General features: G+C 42.3%; 1 protein-coding gene across 4 annotated transcripts in view; it reads left to right on the plus strand.

The window, feature by feature from the left end:
• Positions 1-26971, plus strand: part of cuedc2 (CUE domain containing 2) — a 117920-nt gene that overhangs the window by 15913 nt on the left and 75036 nt on the right. For 3 of the 4 annotated variants that reach the window (XM_073025250.1, XM_073025246.1, XM_073025248.1), the window contains exons 3-6: positions 110-253; positions 1756-1817; positions 16631-16761; positions 26165-26335. In XM_073025250.1, the coding sequence (XP_072881351.1) occupies positions 110-253; positions 1756-1817; positions 16631-16761; positions 26165-26335 (508 nt within the window). The remainder of the gene's footprint in view (positions 1-109; positions 254-1755; positions 1818-16630; positions 16762-26164; positions 26336-26971) is intronic. The other variant, XM_073025249.1, reaches the window with a different exon arrangement.

The raw sequence follows: 26971 nt of genomic DNA on the forward strand, positions 1-26971 counted from the left end.
TAAGGTGTACTTTAAACTCATCACACTTTAAACGCTATATATTTGGTTTTGACAAAACTGCTCCTACATAACAAAAAAAGATAATACTTCTATTTCCTTGCCCCCACAGTGTTATGGATGAGGTAATTCTTTCCTACATCACTGGTGTGTTGGAGGAGCTTGGATCACCAGACTCGTCAGAAGAGAATTTTGATGTGGAGATGTTTGTCGAGATGATGGAGGCCTACATCCCAGGCTTTGCAGAAATAAGTAGGTAGGTGATCCTTGCTAATATATCTCATTGCTGGATCTCTAAAGTTTTTGTGGTAGTACCTCAGGACAGAGATGACCAGCTGATTTGACTAACATTTAAATTAAGAGGAAAAATACTTTCTTTCGTTATTTTCTTGACAGGTGGAATATTTTAGTTTTTTTTCACAAATTTGCTGATTTCTTTCTTTAAAGACACTCTCCGGAGATCATTGAAGAGTGACTAGAAATTTCATCTCAGGTGTGTTGAAAAACAGAAGAGGCATTGGTAATTATCACTCAGCAGAGTCCACTGTGATTTATTCAGCTGTACTTTTATTTTTGAGTTGCAGTGTTGGGGGTTCCAGTTCCTTTTCAGTGATTAAGGCACACAATCTTCAGGAATATTATAATGCAATGCACTAGGAATGCTATGCTTTCAGAGTGCCTTCTTTTGGATAGGATGTTAGCTCAGGGTCCACATACCGTTCTGATGTATGCAAAAATAATCAGCATTAGTTTGAGGAAAAGCTGTGGAGTTTTTCTAAAATCATGACTAATATTTAGTCTGCCAGCCATACTGGTAGTAAAAGCTTGGGAACACCCTCAATGTGAAAGACAATTCTTGTTTAAAAACCTCAGATAAGGGATGAGAGGAAACCATGTTCATTCTGTATTTAGCAGACACTATCTAATATTGATCAGTGTATTGTTGTGCACTTGCGTAGATCTTTCACCAGTCATGAATAGGAGACGCTTGTAGAAATGAGGTAAAAGGGATTATATTACATAGGCATCTTGTTCAGCATGGATGAGTTGGACCAAAAGGCCTGTTTCTGTGCTATATGTGTATATTAATACTGCATGTACAAGCAATTTGGGTAAAACTGTGTATAATGCTCCAAATGTAGTGATATGTTTGTTGGATTATTTATTACAAAAGCAATAATGACAGTGGGAAGTACTAATAGGAAGATCCTATATAAAATAAAGGATTCCGTTGCCCTTATGAAAGATCATTGATTAGGTCTCATCTGTAGTAAGCTGATTTTAGATCACCTAATTTTGAATTATTGTGTTTGGCCACAGCAAAAAAACTTCCCTTGAATTAAATGTGAAGTATGCATAATGATAAGGGATAGTTATAGACTGCTCACAGTCATCCAGTTGCAGTAAAGAAGTAAGTATGCATGAGTAACATTCGGACTGCTCCACTGTACTTTTGTGATTGTCTCTTTTATTGCCCTCTTCAAATAAAAATCAATAGAATTTAAGATAAGTTCCTGATTTCCTATTGAGGCCGGTTACTTACTATCTGACCAGGAGATGGGAAAAGTTGGCTACTTTTGCTCATCTGAATGCTGGTTCATTCAGTGGAGATAAGCAGTGCCTGAGAATCAGTCACTCATGCAATGATCAAATCTTGAACCTTGTACATCTGTGTAGTTTGTCCATTGATAAATGTAATTAGAAAGGAACTTTCAAGATGAATCGTGCAGATTAAAATGAACCTTTTTCATTTTTCAGTGTCGCTATTTATGATATGATGTTTAATTTGGCTGCACAGTTAATTGAAGCTCGTAACAAAGGTAAGTCCCAAAAACTGCTGAGTGAGACTGTTGTAGGAACATCCCAGAGCAGGCTGAATGATCTAGGCCAGAAGGTCTTGGGTTTAGTTCCTGCTCAGAGTGAAATTGAATCAGAGTAATAGTTTGGTGTGGTGTAATTGTTATCATTGTCTGTCTATCCAGTTTTAATGCTATTTGTAATACACACAAAATGCTGGAGGAACTCAGCCGGCCAAGCAGCATCTATGAAAAAGAGTAAGCACTCGGTATTTCAAGCCAAGACCCTTCGTCACAACTAGGGGTGATAAAAGAGGTCAAAGAAGGTGGGGGTGGGGAGGAAGAAGAACAGGTGGTAGGTGATAGGTGAAACTGGGAGGGGGAGGGGTGAAATAAAGAGCTGGGAACTTGATTGGTGAAAGAGGTAAAGGAGAAGAGGGAATCTGATAGGAAAGGGAAGGAGGTAGAAATGGGAGGTGCAAGATAAGGGAACTATGAGGTTGGTGGCAGTGGATGGAAGATTCCTACAGTTAATAAGGTTAGTGATGGTGTGAGTGACAATGGCCTGGTGCTTCTTAGTGGGTTCCTGTTCAAGAGGTAAGTAAGAGGAGTCTGAGAGTTGTCGCCTAGCCTCAGCAAGGTAGAGATCAGTCCACCAGACTACTACAGCAATCCCCTTATCTGCAGGTTTGAAGGATTAGTGTGGAGAGAGATGATCAGGTTAGGGTTAGTGTGGAGAAAATATTTCTCTCTCACCTTTTGGGCGATGTAAGTTCTATAACTTATCAAAATTTATATCAAAATATAGGCTTCAGCTCTGCTATAACATGGTGGTATTTGCAGTGATAGATTAGTGATCTTACTAGGGCAGGATCTTGATCTGTATATGCAGTGGATAGCAAGTGAGAAAGAAACATGCTCTGGTAAATGCCTTTACTCCATGTGCAGGGGTGTAAACACCAACACTAATTCATTAACACTCTAATTTTGCTTGATGTTTATGAACTCTTTTATCATATATACATTTCTATGAAAGCAATAAAATGGTGACATTTCAAAAATTCATTGTCAGTAATGACTGGAATGAAATGAATGTCTATGCAGCAAACTGTGGGAGGATTGTAAAGGCTGCATTTCATCTCCCATCAGTTTTTTAAACAGTTTTGCAAATTATCAGTCCAGTTTTGGGCAATGTAAAATCTGTAACAAAAATGAGGAAAATTTACATCAAAATATGGGTTTCAGTTCTGCATTATTTATGTTCCAAGAAACAGTAAGAATTGAATTGGGATGTTTCTACATAATTTACCATTAAATTTGTAAGTACTTGGTGCTAGTCATGTCTTAGATCATGATTCTTCAAGGAAATAACAGCATTAAGTTTAAACACCTTTCTATTTAACTCCTAAAATAATACCAACTTGGGCAGTCTTCAGAGTTGGGGAAGACTTGTTTACGCTGTTTTTATGTGTTCAGAGGTGATACATGAATTGTCTGCAGGGTCCATGGACTCTGTCACAGGTGGGGCATGGAGCTCAATGAAACAGGTTGATGGATATTAGAATATTGTATGCTCTCCACTGTTTGCATTTGACCTGCACAAGCTTGCACTGGGGAGATTTGAAGAGTGTGGGGTGTGCCAGTTTGCTTTACTGCTGATTTGGTGGTTTTGTTCTAAAGGTTTCCAAGTCAGGATGAAATGTATTTATTTAAGGGGCTTTAATGACAACCTTGAAGTATTTTATTTGTTCTGGGAGTGATTAACTCTGCATCAACTGTCTAGAGTCAGGTATATAGACAATGTGATGTCCTCAGAACTGTTAAGAGTGTGATCAGAAATGTGATTCTGAGGTTATTAATTTGGAGCAGACACTGTCACTAGTTCACCTATCCTGACAGTGTTTTTGTAAGTTATAAGAGCACGATTGATAGATTTCTCCAGTACTCTGTATTTTGTTCATATGTTCAAAGTTTATAGGATGGTAGGGATCACTGCTGTGTGGTGGACCATACACTTGGTGATGTGTTTGTGTTTGTGGTCTTTGACTCCTTGGGCTGAAAATTCTGCTTGACCATCTAAGGCAGTGGTGCACATGGGGACTGATGAATGATTTTCCAACATCTTGTTAGTGATCCACTTTATAATCTGGTGAACTGGAGGCAGATTTGTCATGGCCTTGTCTTTGGGATATTTAGTGTAAGGCCCATCTCCTTGTATGCTTCAGTGAAGGAATTAAAGTTCAAACTAAATTTATTACCAATCTCTAGATTGGTAATATAAAATATATATATATATAGTGGCGACCCACTTTCTGCGCAGGCGATCCGGCTCACAAATAGCCAGCGCGCGGGGGGAGATTTTGGTAATGCACCTCTGACGTCATTTCCGCCGGAGAGGGCGGGCGCTAGGGATTTAAATGCCAGCGCCGCGAAGTTTGAATAAACTAGTCTCGAAACGACTTACCGACTGCGTGTCGTTATTTCAGTGCTGTGTGTAGCACATCACTACATTGGTGACCCCGACGGTCCAAACAGGATTTGGATCAAAGATGACCGACTCTTCATCTGTTCAAGCAGTTTCGCTAAAACTGCCGACTTTCTGGACGCTGCGACCATGCGTGTGGTTTAGCCAAGCAGAAGCCCAGTTCCAGATTCAGCAGATATCTTCTGATTCCACACGTTACTACCACGTGGTGTGCACCCTTGACCAGGAGACGGCCGCCCAGGTTGCGGATTTCATACAGTCGCCCCCGGAAGAGGGCAAATATTAAGCATTCAAGGCGCTGCTCATTGGGACCTTTGGCCTCTCACGGCGTGAGCGGGGTGACCGCCTGCTTCACCTGAACGGTTTGGGAGATAGACTGTCGTCATCATTGATGAATGAGATGCTGTCCCTGGCTGACGGACACAAGCCCTGCCTCATGTTCGAGCAAGCGTTCCTAGAGTGATTGCCCGAGGACATACATCTGCTGCTGGCCGACGCAGATTTCAGCGACCCCCGGAAGGTGGTGGCCCAGGCAGACATGCTGTGGAAAGCCAAGAGGGAGAGCGTGGCGTCCGTCCGTCAGATTACCAGGCCACGCGCCCAACAGCAGACCAGACCAGGCCCGGCAGGGGGACGCACACAACACAGAGGCACGAGTGAGGAGGCCAGTGAACAGTGGTGTTTCTACCACCAGCGGTGGGGCACAAAAGCCCGCTGTTGTCGGCCGCCTTGCAAGGGCCAGGGCCAGGGACAGCTGCTGCTAATGACTATGGCAGCTGGCCACCAGGACAGCCTCTTGTACGTCTGGGACAAATAGTCGGGACGCCGCTTCTTGGTCGACACCAGAGCGGAAATCAGCGTCTTGCCCCTGACGGGGTACGACACCTGCAACAGGAAGCCAGGACTCACCCTGAGGGCCACAAACGGCAATACGATACGGACCTACGGCACCTGCACAGTGCAGCTGCAGTTCGGCGCCAGCTGGTTCACGTGGGACTTCACACTGGCCGCCATGGCCCAACCACTCCTGGGGGCGGACTTCCTGCGAGCTCACAGCCTGCTGGTCGACTTGCAAGGGAAAAGACTGGTACATGCCGAGACTTTCCAGACGTTCTCCCTGGGTGAAGCCAAGTTGCCAGCCCCACACCTGGACTCCATCACGCTGTCGGACAACAAATTCACCAGAATCCTGGTGGACTTTCCATCGATTCTGGCACTGCAGTTCACGGCAGCCATGCCCAGACACGGGGTACAGCACCACATCCCGACCCAGGGACCACCCCTCCATGCCCACGCACGAAGGCTCCCCCCGGAAAAGCTCCACCTGGCGAAGGAGGAGTTCAAGAGGATGGAGGAATTGGGGATCGAACAGAGGTCTGACAGCCCATGGGCCTCCCCCCTGCACATGGTGCCCAAAGCAGCCGGGGGTTGGAGACCATGCGGCGACTACCACAGACTGAACGAGGCTACAACTCCAGACCGCTACCCCGTGCCGCACATACAGGACTTTGCAGCAAACCTGCACGGGGCAAGAATCTTTTCCAAAGTAGACCTCATCTGGGGATACCATCAAATCCCGGTGCACCCTGAAGACATCTCCAAAATAGCACACATCACCCCGTTAGGCCCGTTGGAGTTCCTCCGAATGCCATTCGGCCTGAAGAATGCTGCACAAACGTTCCAGCGGCTAATGGATGCGGTGGGACGCGACCTGGACTTTGCGTTCATCTATTTGGATGACATCCTTATAGCCAGCAGTGGTCGTCAGGAGCATCTGTCCCACCTCCACCAGCTCTACTCCCGCCTGAGTGATTTTGGCCTCACGATCAACCCGGCCAAATGCCAGTTCGGTCTCGATACCATCGACTTCCTGGGCCACAGGATTACCAAAGACGGGGCAACACCTCTGCCCGCCAAGGTAGACGCGATCTGCCACTTTGCCCGGCCCAACACGGTCAAAGGCCTGCAGGAGTTCGTTGGTATGGTGAACTTCTACCACCGTTTCACTGTTTCCTCCCCTCAGCAGCCCGTACCATGCGCCCTTTGTACACCCTGATGTCGGGTAAAGGCAAGGACATTACTTGGGACGAGGAGGCCTCAGCCGCTTTCGTTAAAGCCAAGGAAGCCTTGGCAGATGCCTCGATGCTGGTGCACCCCAGAACGGATGTTCCGACCGCCCTCACGGTGGACGCATCCAACACAGCAGTTGGTGGGGTGCTGGAGCAGCTCATCGAGGGGCGCTGGCAACCCCTGGCGTTCTTCAGTAAGCACCTACGACCACCCGAACTCAAGTACAGTGCTTTCGACCAGGAGCTGTTGGCACTGTATTTGGCAATCTGGCATTTCAGGTACTTCTTAGAAGGCAGGCCGTTCGCCGCGTTCACGGACCACAAACCGTTGACCTTCGCGTTCATGAAGGTGTCCGATCCCTGGTCAGCTCGCCAGCCGCAACATCTGTCCTACATCTCCGAGTACACGACGGACATCCAGCATGTCTCGGGAAAGACCAACGTCGTGGCGGATGCACTCTCCAGAGCAGCTGTCCAGGCCCTGTCCCCGGGGGTGGACTGTGCAGCACTGGCGGAGGCGCAGCAGGCAGACGACGAGCTACAGGACCGCAGTCTCGGGTTTGCAGCTGCAGGACTTTCTCGTAGGCCCAGGTGAGAGGACCCTCCTGTGCAACGTGGCTACTGGCCAACCTCGCCCCATCGTCCCGGCAGCCTGGAGGCAGTGAGTTTTCGACACCATATACGGTTTGGCGCACCCATCTATCAGGACAACCGTCGGGCTGGTCTCCAGCAAGTTCACGTGGCACGGACTTCACAAGCAGGTCAGTGAATGGGTCAGAATGTGCTGTAGTGCCAAACAGCCAAGGTGCAGTGGCACACTAAAGCCCCGCCGCGGCAGTTCGAACCCACCCACCGGAGGTTCGACCACATTCATGTGGATATCGTGGGCCCCCTACCAGTGTCCCGAGGAGCGCGGTACCTCCTAACGATGGTAGACCGGTTCACAAGGTGGCCAGAGGCAGTCCCGCTCACCGACACATCTGCCGATTCCTGCGCCCGAGTACTGATCACAACCTGGGTAGTACGCTTCGGGGTACCAGCCCACATTACCTCCAACAGAGGCGCCCAGTTCACCTCCAGCCTGTGGTCGGCTGTGGCCAGCCTGTTGGGAACGCAGCTACACCACACAACTGCGTACTGCCCACAGTCGAACGGACTGGTGGAACGCTTCCACCGTCACTTGACGTCTGCTCTCATGGCCCGCCTGAGAGGACCTAACTGGGTGGACGAGCTTCCCTGGGTCCTGCTTGGAATTCGTACAGCGCCCAAAGAGGATCTGCACGCCTCGTCGGCCGAGTTGGTGTACGGCGCACCCCTGGCGTCTCGGGAGAGTTCATACTAGCCCCAAAGGGGCAAGAGGAAGAACCCACAGCAGTCCTGGACAGGCTACGCGAAAGGCTCGGCAACCTGGCCCCCGTACCAACTTCACAGCACGGACGGACCCCCGACCCATGTACCCAAAGACCTGCAGAACTGTAAGTTTGTGTTTGTACGAAGGGGCGGACACCAGGCACCGCTACAGCGGCCGTACGAGGGGCCATTCAAGGTGATCAACAACAACGGGTCCACGTACGTTCTGGACATTGGGGGGAGAGAGGAGGTTTTCACGGTGGACCGACTCAAACCAGCCCATGTGGACTTGGCGCAGCCAGTCGAGGTTCAGGCACCGTGGCGCAGAGGCAGACCTCCCAAACAGAGACTGTGGACATTGGGGGGTGTATCGCCGGTTCTGGGGGGGGGGGGTTATGTGGCGACCCACTTTCTGCACAGGCGAACCGGCTCACAAATAGCCAGCGTATGTCACTATATGCTACTCTTGAGATTCATTTTCTTGTGGGCATTCATAGCAGATATAAAGAAATACAATGGAATCAATGAAAAGCTACACATAAAAACAAATAATGTGCAAAATATGACAAATTATAAATACCCCCAAAAAGTAAATAAATAATATTGATAACATGAGTTGTAGAGAACGAAAGGGAGTTGAAAGTGAGTTCATACATTGTGGAATCTGCTCAATGTTCTGCGCTGGTTCTGGACTCTGACTGTTGAAGGGTAATAATTGTTCCTGAACCTGTTGGTGTGAGACCTAAGGCTGTTGTATCTCCTTCCCGATGGCAGTGGTGAGAAGAATGCATGGCCTAGATGATGGGGGTCCTTGGTCTTGTGGCAGTGTTTTTTGTAGATGTAGGCTTTTCCTGTGATGGACTGGACTGTATCCACTACATTTTATAGGCTTTTCTGTTCGTGGGCGTTGGAGTTTCCAAACCAGACCACAATGCAACCAGGCAGGATACTTTCCCTAGCATCTATAAAAGTTTGTCAGAGTTTTAGATGATGCGCTGAATCATTTTTTTGTCACTGCTTTTGTGCGAGGGAGGGGAATTGGAGGTTTGATGTTATTGTCGCTTTTTTTTTGCGAGGGAGAGGTTTGGGGTCTGGGTTCAATGTTCCAGTCGGCACTTTCTGTTTGGATGATTTATGCGATGGAGGGGATGGGGAATTTGGGGTTTGAGTTTTGTTTCTTTTTCCTTTTCACGTGGGGAGGGGGCTTGATGACTTTTTTCTGTATTTCATGGCTATCTGGGAAAAACAATTATCAGGATGTATTGTACATGCATACTTCGAGAATAAAATTAATCTTTGAATCTGTGCAAACTTTTTTTATGTGCTCATCCCAAGACAGATCCTCTGAAATAACACCAAGAAATTTAAAGTTACTGACTCTCTCCACCTCTAATCCCCGATGAGGACTAGTTCATGAACCTCTGTTTTCTTCCACCTGTAGCCAATAATCAGTTCTTTGGTTTTGCTAAAATTGATTGAGGTTGTTGCTGTGGCACTATTCAATAAGGTTTGGAGCTTGACCTTCAAGTGTGTAAATAAACTAACCGTATCTGCACAGTGTAGATTGATGACTGAGGTCGGGGTGAGTCTGTTCAGGTAGTGAAGTTTTTGCTGTTTTCAAGCTCATCTTATAGATAAGCTTCATTCCATTGAGAAACTTTGCTTGACTCCATTCTACATTGGGACTGAGACTCTAAAGGATCATGGTTTGTACGGACATGCATTTGCTTGTGAGGCCATCTTTCTATTCTTCACGTCCTAGTGGGCCACCTTCACAAGCTTTTGAAGTTTGTGTGGTGAAGGTACTCCAGTAAAGGTACTTGCATAAAGGTGTTAAGTTTGGGGTTCCAGGACTTGAATCCCATGACAATATATTTCCAAGTCAGGATGGTGTATGACTTGGCTGATGTTTGCTATCTGCACTTCTAGGTGATAGAGCTTGCACCTTTTGGAAGGTGCAGTTGGGAAGGTGTGGTAGTACATCATTTATAAATAAAACAAACCACAGTTACTGTGCTGGTGGTGAAAGTAGTGACATTTTAGAGGTAGGTTATGTGATGATCAACAAATCTGTTTTCTGTGTTGTGTTGGAGCTGCACATTGGCAGTTTATTCTGTCACATTCCTGTTGATGGTGCAATGGCTGTGAGGATTAGAGAATGAGTCTCTCATTGCAGCGTCCAGCTTCTGATTGCTTGGATAGCTATAAAATTTGTGATTGGTTCCATATGTTTCTGGTCATTGGTTTTTCCCTGTTGAAAGACAGGTGAATACAAGGGGGAACTGCTTAGATTATCTCTTGTTAGAAATGGTCAGTGTCTGGTACTGTTGGTGTGAATGTTACACATATCATCCCAGGTTTTTGTGTTGTTCCGATGTTGCCACTTAAGATATCATTATTTAACTGTGATTAGAACAGCAGGCCCCACAATTATCAGTCAGTATTCATATTCCTGACACAGAGGGCAGGCGGTCATTAATGAATCAGATGTGGACGGTTTATCCCAGGACATTTTATAAAGTTCTGTGACGTAGATAGTAGAGCTGCTGCCTCACAGCTCCAGTGATCCAGGTTCAAAGCTAACCTTTGGTGCTGTCTCTGTGGAGTTTGCGTGTTCTTGTGATTGCTGGTGCTCTGGGTTTCTCTCGTGTCCCAAAGATGTATGGTTTATTAGACTAATTAACCACTGTCAATTGTTGTATGTGGGATAGGTGATGGGAATGGGTCTTGATCAATGTTGTAGACCTGGTGGGTCGAAGGACCTGTTTCTGTGCAGTATGACTGCGTCTATTCAGCACTGTCTTGTGGCTGAGATGATAGACCTTTATCAATTACAACCACCCCTTCTTATGGCATTTTCTTTCTCCATCTCTACCTTCTGCACTCCCTCTCTATGTATGACTTTGTCATCTCCCCCTCCATATCCTACTTGCTCCTTCCTTGTCAACACCTTCTTAAGTGCATATCTGGTAAAATACTGTTTTGATAGTAGATATTTAGATAGTCACTTTAGCCTAACCTCTGGAATTCAGCTCCTTTGCCTTTGGTTGGAGACCAGTGGTTAAACCAAAACTGAGTGTTTTATATTGGGTAGGTGCTGTTTAGCTAGCACATTTGAAAGAACCTTTCATTATTTTGCTGCTGATTGATGATAAGCTGGGCCGTAATTATATGTATCAGATTTCCTTTCTCCAGCTTTTATGTGGAAAAGATATTCTTGAATTTCATGCACTCTCCTGTTTCTTGATGTAAAATAGAGTGCATTAAATATGATGAAGATTGTTTTCTATGAAGGTGGGGATTTTGGGGTGACCCTCACATGAAAGGTGGTCTTGTTACCTAGCAGAAAATGTTTGTTAATGCTCACCATGCATGTTCTGAACTTTGCCTTCACTGAGGATAGGAATATTTGTTGTGCAGCTTTCTTTATCTTATGATTGCAAGTGAAATGACTGTAGAGTTTTGATATGATGAGTTATCTATACAATTGCTTAGCTCTGACAATAGTATGAGGTATTTTATCTTCAGTATGCATGTGAGCCTGCTTGTAGCTTCAAGTTGGTATTTGGGATAATATTTGCATATTACTGTAGTTCCCCTTGCTGTGTTCTTCTGCACTGCTCATTAGACTATGGTGGGTTCCCCACATTACAGTAAGCAATTTACCAGGACATGGCCTTAGATTGTTATGGAAAAATGTCTGCTAATGTTGATGTGCCACAACACTTCATTGCCCACTTTTGAACTGTTGAATCTGTTGTGAATCTAATTAATCTTGCTCCATAGAATAAATGTTCCCAGTGTGAAAGTGGAACAGTCTCCTCAAGCACTGCATGGTGCTCTGTTTTGACATGGACAGATGCAACTGTGTGTAATTTGATTGCCAGATTTACCAATGAGGGAACAGTTCACAATCCTTGAACTTTGCACATTAAGAACTTAAGAAATAGGAACAGGAATGGGCCATCTGACCTGTTGAGTCTGTTCTGCCATTCAATATGAAGAACACTTGGGAGAAAGATGCTTTGGACAGAAGAAGTTGGTGCTGCATTGTCAAGAAGTCAATCCCAGCTATCGAGGAGAAAAGGCAGAAGAAATATGAAGCAGGTCATGAACGCAGACATTCAGTGCTAGACCAGTCAAATCACAAATGCAACTGATGTGGGAGACAGTGCTGATCCAATGCTGGCCTTGTGGCCCATAAATGTGCCTGCAGAGACTAAACTCTCAGCACAGTCAACATCGAAATTGATGGACAGCCGAAGAGAAGAAAGAGAGAAGAGGCTGATCTGACCATTGGTTCATCTCCACCTACTTGCCTTTTCCTCATAACCCTTAAATTCCCCTACTATGCAAAAATATATCCAACCTTGTCTTAAATATATTTACTGAGGTAGCCTCCACTGCTTCATTGAATTCCACAGATTCACCACTCTTTGGGAAAAACAGTGCCTCCTCATCTCTGTCCTAAACTTACTCCCCCAAATCTTGAGGCTATGTCCCCTAGCTCTAGTCTTGCCTACCAGTGGAAACAACTTTCCTGCCTCTATATTATCTCTCCCTTTCATAATTTTATGTTTCTATAAGATTTCCTTTCATCCTTCTGAATTCCAGCAAATACAGTCCCAGGCGACTCAATCTCTCCTCATAGTCTAACCTCCTCATCTCTGAAATCAACCTGGTGAAGCTCCTCTGCACCGCCGCCAAAGCCGGTATATCCTTCCTCAAGTAAGGAGCCTCGTCAGTACCCTATACAGTTGCAGCATAACCTCCCTGCACTTAAACTCAATCCCTCTAGCAATGAAGGCCAACATTCCATTTGCCTTCTTGATAGCCTGCTGCACCTGCAAGCCAGCATTTTGTGATTCATGCACAAGCACTCCCAAGTCCTTCTGTACAGCAGCATGCTGCAATTTTTACCCTTTAAATAATCTACTCTTCCATTTTTCTTTCCAAAGTGGATGACTTTGCATTTACCAGCATTGTACTCCATCTGCCAGACCCTTGCCCACTCATTTAGCCTATCTTTTTTCATCTGCAGACCCTCCTTATCTTCAGCACAATTTGCTTTCCACTGAATTTAATATCATCAGCAAAACTCGATACACCACACTTGGTTGTTAATGTATATCGTGAACAGTTGTGGGCCCAGCACCGACCCCTGCAGCACACCGCTCACCACTGATTACCAACCAGAGAATCACCCACGTATCCCAATTCTGCTTTCTATTTGTTAACCAATTTTCTATCCATGCTAATACATCACCCCCAACTCTATGCATCCTTATCTCATGAATAAGTCTTTTATGTGGCACCTTATCAAATGCCTTCTGGAAATTCAAGTAAATAACGTCCATCTATTCCCCTTTATCGCTTGTTATATCCTTAAAGAACTCCAGTAAGTTTGTCAAACAGGACCTGCCTGTGCTGCGTCTGCCTGATGCTTCCGTTTCTTTCCAGATGCCTCGCTATTTCTTCTTTAATGATAGCTTCAAGCATTTTCCCAACTACAAACGTTAAACTAACTGACCTATAGTTATCTTCCTTTTGCCCACATCCTTTTTTGAATAGTGATGTGACATTCACCTTCTTCCAATCTGTCCGGACCTGCCCAGAATCCAGAGAATTTTGGTAAATTATCACCAAAGCCTCAACTATAACCTCTGCCATTTCTTTCAGTACCCTGGTATGCATTCCATCGGGACTAAGGGACTTGTCTATCTTTCAGCTCACAAGTTTGCTCAGCACTGCCTCTTTTAGTGATAACTATTGTGTCGAGGTCCTCACCTCCCATCGCATCCATATCCTCTCTCTGACGTGAGGCAGCATAATTTATCTGTTGGGTTTTTTCCTCTGTTTAAAACTTTTACTGTCTATTGCATTCACTCTCTATGTCCCTTTCCCTCACCTAGTAGTGCATGGTAAGTCATGTATAAACAATCAAGAAAGTTGATGAAGGAAAGGCAATGGGCATTGTCTGTATGGATTTTAGTAAGGCCTTTGACGATGTCATGTGCTGAAGGGTCAGTTGTTGTTTATCATCTTTATTACTGATTTAGATTGGGGGTTCCCAACTTGATTGATGGTATTGGTCCATGGTGTAAAAAGGGTTTGGAAACTTTGATTTAGATGAAAATGTGGTAAACTGGATTAGTAAATTCGTGGATGACACCAAGGTTGGGGGTGTAGTGGACAGCAAGGAAGGGTATTAAAGTTTGTAGCGTTATCTTAACCAGCTAGAAAAATAGGCTGAGAAATGGCAGATTGAATTTAATGCCTACATGTGTGAGGCGGTGCACTTTGAGAGGACAAACCAGGCTAGGACTTGCACAGTGAATGGTGGAGTTCTGTGTATACTTTAAAACTGTGGTTCCTGGGAATACAGAAATTCCTTGAAAGTGGCACCACAGGTAGATAGGATTGTAAAAAGAGCTTTTGGCACATTAGCCTTCATAAATCAAAGTAATGAGCACAGCAGTTGGGATGTTCTCTTGAAGTTGTATAAGATGTTGGTGAAGCCAAATTTGGAGTATGGTGTGCGTTTGTGGTCTCCTACCAAACAGGAAAGATGTATTAGTAAGAGTACAGAAAATTTACAAGGATGTTGCCAAGACATCAGGACCTGAATTATAGGGAAAGGTTGAATAGCTTAGTACTTTGTTCCCTAGAGCAAAGAATGAGGGGAGATTTGATGGAAGTATACAAAATGGAGGAGGATAGATAGGGTGAATGCATGCAGACTTTTCCCCCTCAGGTTGGTAAGACTAGAACTAGAGGTAATTGGTTTAGGGTGAAAGGTGAGATATTTAAGGGAAACTTCACTCAGGGGGTTGTGCGAGTGTGGAAGTGATACGTGCAGGTTCAATTGTAACATTTAAGGGAAGTTTGGATAGGTACATGAATGGGAAGGGTTTGGAGGGATGTGGTCCAGGACTAGGCTGAAGATCAGATTGGCATGAGCTGGATGGGCAGAAGGGCCTGTTTCTGGGCAGTGACTCTTATTTCTTTCTCACTCTCCACTACCCCACGTACTGAATTCAGTGTTAATGTAGTGATCTAATTTGATTGCAAAATGTCTGTGGTAGATCTGAGGGAAAGAGTGTTTCACCTCAACCTAAGGCAACAACACTCCAGTTCCTCTCTCACCATACCTGTAGTAGAATGGGGGGTGGGGGGAGTCGATTTTTTTTTCTTGATGGCAACACTCTACCAGAGTCAGTACCTGAAACCTAATCCTCTCTACCCAGCAGCAGAGCAGACAATGTCATTTTCTAGAAATAGTTTTCACCCTTGATATCCTAAGGTTGGAAGTGAATACTCATTATTAAAAATAAAAGCTGGCTTTGCTCAAATGCATATTTTTTGTAGAGTGTTGGTTGTTGTATATCTAACGCTAACAACAATAATAACACTTCAAAAGTGTTTAATCTTCTGGCTGGCAAGCTGTAACTAGTTGCGAGCCACAAGAATCAGTGTTGGGGCCTTGACTATTTATAGTCTGTTAATGACCTAGAGGAAAATACAGTGTGTTGCAGCCGGAATCATTGAACACGAAAAGATTGATGGAAAAACAATAAAATACCTTATAAAGCTGAATAAAGACAAATCAGAAGAAACAGTCAGCATACTGGAGTGAGATAGGACGCCTGTTTGAATGGTGTAGTATTAACAACCTCACGCTCACTGTCAACAAAACTGAGCAGCTAATCATTAACTTCAGAAAGGGGAAGTTGGGAGACAACATTACCAGTTCCCATTGGTACATTGGTGCTGTGTAGAAGAGCATCTCTGAGCCCACAACACATCAAACCTTGAAATGGAAGGGCTTCAGCAGCAGAAGACCACAGACATTCATTTAGTGGCCACTTTATTAGGTACTGGAGGTGCCTAATAAAATAACTATTGTGGGTACAGTATTCTTTCCTAATAAAATGAAGGGTAATTTCCATAGAACAGTGCAGTGAATGAACACAAGTTTACAGACCAATAATTTATGTAAAATCAGTTTGTCTTTTATAGTATTGCAGTAGACTTGACTTCCAGTATTGAACATAATCTGCACTCTGTTTGGGAGTAGCATTACCCCTAAATGCAGCCTATTCCACGTCCTTTTTATAGTATGACATCCAGACCTGTTCAGAGTGCTCTGTATGATCAGGATTGGAAATCTTGCCTTCCTCTTCAGATACTGCGAAGAGATCTTCACCATTCATCTGAACCTATCTGGCAGAAGAACTAACAAATGAACCTTGCACAAAACTAAATGATGTACGTTATATGAAGTTCCTTTCAATGTATTGTTCTGCACAAAACTATATTTGGTTACCTGTAATAATGTGTGATTTAATATTGTATTAGATTCTCATTTCAAATCCCAATTTGCAACTGCTCCCCATTTCCAGCCATCCCCAAAAAGCAACCATCTCCAATATACAAGACAAGTTCTGTGGATTCTACAACATAAAAATTAAAGACGGTGGTGATAACATCAGCAGGTCAGGCAGGACAAACAGATTTATCATTTCAGATTTGAGAATGTTTTATCAGAGGCAAGCAAACTTAGCAATATGTTTTAAAATGAGGAGGACAGATCAGTCTACCTTCAGTGATCCACTACACTCTGAACTTCATCCTCAATTTCCTATACTAGTCCAGTGAAATTCAATATAAGATCCACTTTAGGCTTAGTTAATTATTCTGCTATTTTTGTTTACATCTTGATGTTTTGGAATGATCCTATTAGTTGGCTGTCTGGCCCTTGCTTGTTATTGATCGATGGTTTGTGACCTTGTATTAAAGATAGTTTAGCTTGTAGAAGTAATTACGGATATAGGAATAATTGGTATTAGTTCTTGGTTTACACATTCAGTGGAGACTTGCGTATACAGAAAGGTAATGAAATGAGACTAACATTTTTTTTTGTAAATTTACAGAAAATGTTCCACCCCCTGCAGGCTTGCAAGATACTGTACCTTCTTTGAACAAGCAATCAAGTGACTGGGAACAGAAATCATCAACAGAATTGGAAAGTGGTTTGATGCCAGGAGTGGGAGCCACTGCAAAGGTTTAGTATTCCTCAAATTATAATGGGCACTGACCATTGATCAAAGCCCTTATCCCCTGTACTGAGAGCAGAAGGCAAAGAATACAACAGTAGGGAGTTCATTCTTCAGTCATACAGCACTTTGGTGAGACCATATCTGGAGTGCTGTGTCCAATAGGGTTCCTTGCTTAAGGAAGTATATAAATATTTTGAAAGCAATCCAGAGAAAGTTTGCCAGACTAATTAAAGGATATACACTGGAACCACTCAGTAGGTCAAGCAGCTTCGATAGAGGTTCTCCATTGGTCGGGGTTGACCATGGATATTGCATCCTAGCTTTTTACATGATACACAAGCCAGAGCAGTACAATATGAAATGCAAGATGTTGCTATTTGAGACTCATGTCATTGGGAGCATTTAATAGGTAGTGGGAGCTTATCCCCGCTACCTTCCCCAGCTATGACAACCTTAAGGAATCTAATCCACAGCATCAGCAGGGAGAGAAACCATCAAAGACTCTTCATCAGCAGAATCAAACCCAATAAAGGCTCCTTAACTTGAAGTATCAATTCTGCTTCTGTCCTTCTTAATGCTATTTAACCTCCTGAGTATGGTTCTTGATTTTGTTTCAGATTTTCAGTATCTGCAAATATTTAGCTATGTTTAATGGACTGTTAAGTGAAATGGTATGTTGCTTTATGAGAAATGATTGAGCAGTCTAAGTGAGAGGCAAATTCATTGAAACATACTGTATATCTCGAGTAGTCTTGACGTGGAGAGGAAGTTTCTCTTTTGAAAGAAGTTAGAAATAAGGGACACTTTAAGAACAATGATAACCAATTTAAAATAGAAATGAGGTGATTTTCTTTTTCTCCAAGAGTTGAATCTTTTATCTCTCTGCTTCCACTGCTCTTTTGAGGTGAATAGGTTCTTAATAAGCTATGAAAAGTAGGTGGGAGCTAAGATTGCCGTCACAGGAGCCATTCTCTAATTGAATGACATAACATACTTGAAGGATAAGTAGTAACCTAATTCACATGATCATATAAAAGTTCTACTGCCTTCCAGATCTTTCTTTTTATTAAATACAGGACAGGACAGTAAGGACTTGCCCTGGATGAGTATAGTTCCAACATTTTGTGCTAACCTCTTCCAGATGAACCAGTTCAGAACACCCTCCATGAGTCTCCTTGCCATTGTTGCTCTCTGCTTGCACTGTGCACAGAATGCATAGGAGTTACTCAGCTGGTGCATGGCAACACTGCCAATTGTTGCTTCACCATCCGACCATCTTGCTTGGGAATGTTGCACTTCACCATTTCAGGGTCAAAAGTATGGAAGACCCCACCTTTTATTGAAAAACTGCAGCTTTCTGCCACCTCTAAATTATTAATAGCAAAAATTGCTGGGAACAATGAACAGCTTGTGCAGCACCTGTAAAAAGACAAACAGTTAATGTTTCAGGACCAGGACCCTTCATTAGAACTCATGATGAAGGGCTATGGAATTGAAATGGTAACAGTTTCTCATTCTACAGATGCTGACTGACCTCCTGATTATTTCCAGCAATTTGTGTTTTTATTTCAGTTTTAAATGTTTTTAAAACATTTCAGCACTTTCTCAAGGGTAGACAACAAGTGCAGACTTCCAACAAGTACTTCATCCCATAATGCTGAGTTGGGTGGGGGAAACATTAAATCAGATGGAGCTGACTCTCTTATTAATGTCAGAGTTTGAAGAATAAAATCCAGTGGAACTTATTAGGTAATAATGATCTTACTGCATAGTAATAGGTCCTTCAACCCAACTGCTCCTTGTTGACCAAGATGTCCAATTTAGCTAGTCCCATTTCCTAACGTTTGGCCCATAACCTTCTACACCTTTCCTATCAATGTAGCTGTCCAAATGTCTTTTAAAAGTTGCTCTTGTCCCTGCCCCAACCACTTCCACTGGCAGCTTGTTCCATATAATTTTTAAAAATTGCTTCTCAAGTTCTAGTTCAGTCTCTTTCCTATCACCTTAAACCTGTGCCTTCCAATTCTTGATTTCCCAGCCCTGAGAAAGATACTGAGTGCAGTCACACTATCTGTGACTACAAAAATTTTAATAAAAAATTATTATGGTAATATTCATAAACTTATAGAGCACTTTTCACGCAGCTGATGTTGTTCAAAGTGCTTTACAATGGGATAAAAGTACAAATGTGAAAATATTTAAAAAAAACATGAAGCTAAAAGACAAAAAGATGTTAGTTAAAAGTAAGGTTAAGTAAACAGGTTTTGAGCCGGTGTATAAAAGTGTCAACTGAATCTGCATCCCTTATAGCTTTAGGTATTGAATTCCACAATTTAGGATCGTAATTCAAAACAGTTGACCTGCCAATTATCTTTTGAGGGAGATTGTTTAAATTTAAGAGACTGGCAGAGGACCTGAGCTCAAGAAGGATTATAAAACAAAAATGATTCTGTGATATACTCTGGTCCCAACCCATTAAGATCTTTACAAACAAGTAAGCAAATTTTAAAATCAATTCTAAAAGATATAAGAAACCAATGCAGAGTAACTAGGATGGGAGTGATACGTTCCCTCATCCTGGTTTTACTTAAAGGTCTAGCAGCAGTTTTAGGATGGAATTGAAAATTGTCAATAGATTGCTTTGTAAAAAGTACATTACAGTAATCTCTAGCCTGTTCGATATGAAGGCATGAATTAGTTTATCAGCATCATTCTGTGACAGAAACGAAGATACCTTTGCAGTATTTCTTAAGTGTAGAAATGCTGCTCTGTTCACTTTCTTTATGTGGGATTTAAAATTCAAGGATTAAAGGCCAGGCTAGTTGCTTCCAATTTTAAAAGGGGTGCCAAGTTCCCAAGTTTATCAAGAAGTTTATCTTTCAGTTGGTCCTGAGGCCAAAAGTATTTCAGTTTTACCTTCATTTAGTTTAGGAAATTATTGCTTATCCATTTGTTTATTGCAGCTTTACCAGACATCAAAGTTAGGGTGTTATCATCATCAAGGTCAACTGAGGTACCTAATTGTGTGTCATCTGCATGACTCTGGAAATCAAGTTTATGCTCTCTTATGGTGTCTCCTAAGGGGAGCAGGTATGAGAAGAATAGGGGACCAAGACAGCTTCCCATAACAACACCAAAAGATACATTGTCTTCAAGCCAGACAAAAAGCTTTTTCTCTCTCAAATATATGAACAAAACCAATTAAGGTCACTACCAGAGAGGCCAACCCAGTTCTCCAGGTGATCGAGGGGAATGTGTGGTCAATTGTGTTGTAGGCAGCATTTAGATCTAGAAGATTTAGAATTAATCACATACTAGAATTCAATTATATATTGTAACCAACAAATTAACAGTCTTTTGAGAAAATGGCCCTGTAACTGTTAACACCCTAATAAACTATGTGGGCATTAGAGATGAGCTGTTTGGCTGGAAGAATCCTTGTGAGAACATAAAACAAAGTCTTTGCTCAGTAATTCTGAATAGACAATATATTCTTTACGAGGGCTTTGATAGAACTGGATGGAGGAAGGAGAAAAGTGTTTTTTAAAGCAAAGTGTACATTTAAGTGCTGTAGAAGTACTCCAATTTTTCTAGGGAAAGAGGAGATAGTTTAAAAATGTATAATCCCTTGGCTCTATGTTCCTACATAATAAAGAAAGCTCACGAATGCATCTACTTTCTGAGGAAGCTGAAGAGAACTAGACTATTCACATCAATGCTGAGAGCCTTCCACGGATGCGCAATGGAAAGCATCACTGCATGGCAGGAAAACTGCACTGCGGTGGACAGGAAGGCTTTACAATGGGTAGTCAAAACTACCCAACACTTCATTGGCACTAGCCTATCCTCCGTTAAGGACATACAGTATATGCCAGGAAAAGGCCAGCAATGTTATGAAGGATCTCACCCACCCTGCTCATGGACTGTTTGCTCCACTCCCATCAGAAAGGAGGCTATGTACAGTAACATCCACGCTAGGACCATCAGACTCAAAAGCAATTGCTTTCCCCAAGCAGTAATGCTGATCAACACCCCACCCTCTAACCCACCACCACTACTTTATCATTTACTATCAGTCACTTTATGTACAGACATTCCTGTACCTAGGATCACTTTATATACATATAATCAATCTATATATACTACCTTATGTATTTATAGTTATTGAGCTAAATTAAATATTGAGATCTTAATCTTAGTGTGTTTTTTATATGCTGCATCAGATCTGGACTAACGATTACTTCGTTCATCTTTACACTTGTGCATTGGAAATGCTATCAAACATTCTTGAATGCATCCCTGTGACAAGTTGTGGTAAACTATGTATACCTGTCTGGACACGCCCCTCTGCTGACTGCTCCTGTGGCTCCTCCCACAGACCCCTGTATAAAGGCGATTGGAGGCACTGCTTCCCTCTCAGTCTCCGAGATGCTGTGCTCCGTTTTGCTGCTAATAAAAGCCTATCGTTTGCCTCCCGTCTCCGAGAGTTATTGATGGTGCATCACAAGTTGAATTTATTGTGCAATAGCTCCACCTGTTGATGGAATAATGTCAGAATCAATCAGGTTTAATATCACTGGCAGACTTCGTGAAATTTGTTAACTTTACAGCAGCAGTACAATGGAATACGTGATAAATATAGAGAAAGAAAACTGAATTACAGTAAGTATATACATACAAAATAATTGTTAAAATAAATAATGCAAAAAACAAATAATGAAGTAGTTAGGCAGTGTTCATGGGTTCAATGTCCATTCAGAAATTGGATGGCAGAGGGGAAAAGACTGTTCCTGAATTGCTGAGTGTGTGCCTTCAGGCTTCTGAACCTCCTTCCTGATGGTAACAGTGAGAGGGCCTGTCCTGAGTGATGGGGATCCTTAATGATATACACTGCCTTCCTAAGGCACTGCTCCTAAAACATGTCTTGGAAAATACGGAGGCTAGTACCTATGATGGAACTGACTAATTTTACAGGTTTTTAGCAACTTTGATCTTGTGCAGTAGCCCCACCCCACCCCTCCCCGCCACCATACCAGATGGTGATGCTGCTAGTAAGAATTCTCTCCATGGTACATTTGTAGAAGTTTTTGAGTAAAACCAAATCTCCTGAAACTCCTAATGAAGTATAGCTACTGTCTTGCCTTTACAGCTATATCAAAATGTTGCAACCTGGTCCAGGTTAGGTCCTCAGACCCAGGAACTTGAAATTTGCTCACTCTCTCCACTTCTGATCCCTCTGTGAGGATTGGTTTCTGTTCTTCATTTTCCCCTTTCTGAAGTCCACAATCAGCTCTTTGGTCTTGCTGACATTGAGTGCAAGGTTGTTACTGCAACACCACTCAAGTAACTGGTATATCTTGCCTCTGTACGCCCTTTTGTCACAACCTGAAATTCTGCCAACAATGGTTGTATCATCAGCAAATTTATAGATGACATTCAAGCTATGCCTAGCCACACAATCCTGGATATAGAGAGAGCAGAGCAGAGCACATCCCTTGAGGTGAGCCAGTGTTGATTGTTAGTGAGGTGGAAATGTTGTTTCCAATCCACACAGATTGTGGTCTTCTGGTTAGGAAGTCAAGGATCCAGTTGTAGAGGAAAGTATAGAGGCCTAGGTTCTGTACCTTTTCGATCAGGGCTGTAGGAATGATGGTGTTAAATGTTGGAGGAAAAGCAGTAGGCTGTATTTTTATAGTGTTCTTAACTTGCAATAAAGTTTCCTTGGTTGTTTTGGAGGACAGCGATGAAACATTTGACTAAGTCACATGAGGAGATTTAAATTACTCGATCAAATGCTTGGTCAAAGTTGCAAGGGCTCTTTTAAAGAATGGAACTGGGAACAGAGAAATGGAAAATAAGCTTAATGCAAGGTATCAAAAAATAACTGAAGCATACAAGCAGGTATTTCAGCACACTACCACTGTCACAACTCCTTGGCAAGGAATTCAGTCACATTTCCTTGTGGTCATGTAATTTAATTTTCTTCAAGTACCTGCCCAACTTTGAAAGCTCTGATTCATTACAGCTTTTAATGCGTATTGTGTCTCCTTATTCCTTCTGCCTAAATATGCCACTTCACACTTCCACACTTGTCTGCCAATTGTGCTAGCCCATGTCCCCTTGCAGATGCCAAATTTTTAAACTTTAGCCTGCTTCTTTCATATAAGGCTGCCACTGACTTCTTTATTCTGTAAGTGGAACAGCCAGATTTGGATGCTCTTGTAGATCTCAGAAATTTATAAGATGTGAAAATGGTAGGAATGGGGTCTTGGCGGGATTTAAAATGAAGCTTGAGCATTTTGTGTTAAGTGCATGTACATAACTGTTCAGGTTGATGTCAAACTATAGAGAAATGGCATGAATACTACTCAGAACCATGGATTACCCAAAATAAACCTGAATTTAGGAACCTACCACATAGCTTAACAAACTCAAAACATTGCTCTGTTGGAAGCCAGCAGTTTTACATATGTTTAAGATTTGGAGGGGAAAAAAAGGAAGGCTTCCAGAAGTAAGTTGGAATAAACGTGTCAGTAGCAAATGAGCTGAGTCAGCAGCCAAAAATAACCATGTAATGATCGGTTTTTATGTATGCTCAAAGCTCAACTTGGTTTGTCACATCTGGGAAAGGGAGTAAAGTTTGAAGTGGTAGAGAGAATGGGGTGGAAGGATTAAGCAAAGGGTCAAAAAGGAAAATGCTAAGAGTGAATAAGGAAAACAAGTCGGACAGAAATCAGTTTGGAGAAAGGGCAGGGTGGGCATTCCTGGAAAAAGAAGTGCCATTGAATACAGCAGCAAATGAAAATCTGTAAAGCTGTAGTTGCTTGTGTGTTTCTAGTATTCTGTGGTTTTATTTCAGATTAACAGTATCTGTAGCTTTTATCATTTTCATCAGTTAAAAATATAGCATAAGTGTGGTTTAGTGGAAAATGTTCAGTTCTAGAACTGATTTTTGACAAACAGTTTATAATTTACAATCTCCCAGTTTGTAAGTTACATAGTTTTTAGTACTGCCTCCCCCTGAAAACAAATGTGAGATTTGTGTTAGTTTCTTGTTTCCATGCTTTTAAAATGAATTTTGCCAGGAAAATTAGAAATTCTGATAATTCAACAAATGTTTCGCTTGCTGCTGATTCTTGCGCTGATTTTCATATCTTAGGCCTGGTTTTCCTCACTCTATTTTAACACAGGCACCACTGGAAATAGTATTCCAGTGTATCAAAAAGAAACATCAGTGAATTAATTGTTAGAATTCTAATAATTGGGGAAATTACTCATCCAGCACCACCAATACTCTGAGTGTATTGAAGTCTATTGAAAATAACTTCACATAATTTTAATTGAACTGCAATAAAGTCCTTTTTTTTCTGAAGAATTATCAAAATTGTGTGAATTTCTTTCCATAGTTTAAGGTAAATTAATAATCTAGAATATGGCAGTTAACACAACTATATAACAAAATTCCGTGCTATTTGCTTGAATCATTTCTGTACATAAAATTTATAAAACATCAGAATAGTAACTAAACGTGAGAAAATATATACAAATCACATATGGGAAAGTGCTTCTGTAAGATTGTGAATTATGTTCTGTTTGGCACAATCAGCCCTGGCACAGAAATTTCCTCCAATTAAATTTGAAGACAATCGAAGCCATTGTCTTAGTTCTTAGACCAAAATATATTCTTTAGTTTCTAATATAATGACTCCTCAGCTGGAACCCTTGGGAAAGCCTGTGTATTTTATATGTAAACCTCAACTAGACCTGGTTTCAGTTTAATGCCATGTGATTGATGTCATTTCTAAGAGTTCAACAGTTCCTTGGCACTTAAACTCGGTTTTTTTTTATGGTTACTGCAGTGGGATGGATAATTTCCTGCAGGTGTACTAGCTCCTACAATTGTGCTGATGAGGAAAACAAAATTAGCTATTGCAGCAGATCATCCTTTTCTCTAAATCATTTTGTAGATAAGTGGTTGGGAAGATGGTGGAGTCGGTCAGTTGTTAAGGATAAGGTTAAGGAGTACTTGGTGACACAGGACAAGATAGGACCCTGGAATTCTTTGAGGAGATTACATGTAGGATAGATAAAGGGGATGCAGTGGATATTGTATATTTGGACTTTAAGAAGGCCTTTTGATAAGGTGCGACATGTGAGGCTGCTTACCAGGTTAAGAGCCCAGGATATTACAGGAAAGTCACAGGCATTGTTAGAGCATTGGCTGATTGGTAGGAGGCAATGAGTGGGAATAAAAAAGGATCCTTTTCTAGTTGGTTTCCAGTGACTAATGGTGTTCTGTAGGAGTCAGTGTTGAGACAGCTTCTTTATATGCATTATATCAAGGATTTAGATGATGGAATACATGACTTTGTTACCAAGTTTCCAGATGATATCAAGATTGATGGAGGGGTAGATAGTGTTGAGGAAACAGGTGGGCTACAGAAAGACTTAGACAGGAGAAGGGGCAAGAAGGTGGTAAATGAAATACAATGTTGGAAAATGCATGTTCATGCACTTTGGTAGTGGAAATAAATATACGGACTATTTTCTAAATGGGGGAAAAAATCCAAGAGTTGCAAAGGGATTTGGAAGTCCTTGTGCAGAACACCCTAAAGATTAACTTGCGGGTTGAGTCAGTAGTGAGGAAGCCAAATGCAATGTTAGCATTCATATCAAGAGGTCTAGAATACAAGAACAGAGATGTGATGACTAGGCTTTATAAGGCACTGGTTAGGCCTCACCTTGAGTATTGTGAACAGTTTTGGGCTCCTCATTTAAGATAAGATATGCTGGCATTGGAGAGGGTTCAAAAGAGGTTCACAAGGATTATTCCAGGAATGACAGGATTATCATAACAAGGAATGTTTAATGGCTCTGGATCTTTCTCACTGGAATTTAGAAAAATGGCGGGGGGGGGGGGGGAGGAGAATCTCATTGAAACCTTTTGAATGGTGAAAGGCCTGGACAGAATAGACGTGGAAAAGATGTTTCACGTGGTGGGGTTCTAGGACAAGAGGGCACAACCTCAGGATAAAGGGGTCTCTATTTAAAACAGAGATGCAAGGAAATTTCTTTAGCAGAGGGTGGTGAATTTGTGGAATTTATTACCACAGGCAGCTGTGGTGGTAGTGTCGTTGGGTGTATTTAAGGCAGAGCTTGATAGGTTCTTGATTGGACATTGAATCAAAGGTTATGGGGAGAAGGCCTGTGAGTGGGGCTGAGGAGTCCAAAAAAGGATCAGCCATGATTGAATGGTGGAGCAGACTCCATGGGTCAAATGGTCTAATTCTGCTCCTGTGTCTTATGGTCTATATAAATGAATATGTATGGAATTTTGAGGCAAACTGTTCCTGAGTTTCTGATTGGGACCCTTCCTGCATAACATTCCTACCCCTTATGTTTTTTTAGGAAAGTTCTGATGAAAAGGAAGATGGCGTCCAGCTGCTGGTTGAGATGTTTCCATCCTGCAGTGTTTCTACCATGCACCATGCTCTTTCTGTGGCCAAAGGCAACTTGGATTATGCTGTGCAGTTAATAATGGAAGGGGCAGTGGAGCAGCCTGACCCTGCAATTTCAGAGGTTAGTCCATCAGGTGTGTGAAAAGGAAATTGGAAATTATTTGTTATTGTTGATTAGAATCCTACAAATTATCATCTCTGACAATAACAGTTCTGTACTCAGAATGCTGCGATCTGTTGGAGATGATGCTTTGGATTTAATTTTTTAAAGTATGGTACTATTATATAAAAAGACAGATTTCTGGTGTTCTGTTCAATACATCCTTCAAACCACACTTAATGGAAATTATCCATAAATTTTATTGTGTTAAGTTTTAGTTTACTTTATTGAGCAATTCTGGATGTGAAGGGCATAATGTAAATACAATCCACATCATTTAAAATTCCTCAGATGTAGTCAGCATATGAATACCTGAAATTCAGGCATGGCACAATAATGTTGCTACAGCCTTTGCAGAAAGATGTTTTTTTCACTTGTTTCAAACACATCTTTACCACCAGTGCCTGATCTTAAGCAGAAACAGGGGCTTGGCACTACTTACTAATGTAGTGCAAACTCCCTATTGGTGGTCTCTCTTGTCAGCTCATTGACATGGTCCAGTATGATTGTTTATTACCCATGATAGCTGATAAGCCACAATTAATGCATGTTTAAAAGAAACTGCACAGCTATGACTTGTAGCAGTGTCAGACATAA

This window comes from Hemitrygon akajei, chromosome 21 (assembly GCF_048418815.1).
Source record: "Hemitrygon akajei chromosome 21, sHemAka1.3, whole genome shotgun sequence".
NCBI lineage: Eukaryota > Metazoa > Chordata > Chondrichthyes > Myliobatiformes > Dasyatidae > Hemitrygon > Hemitrygon akajei.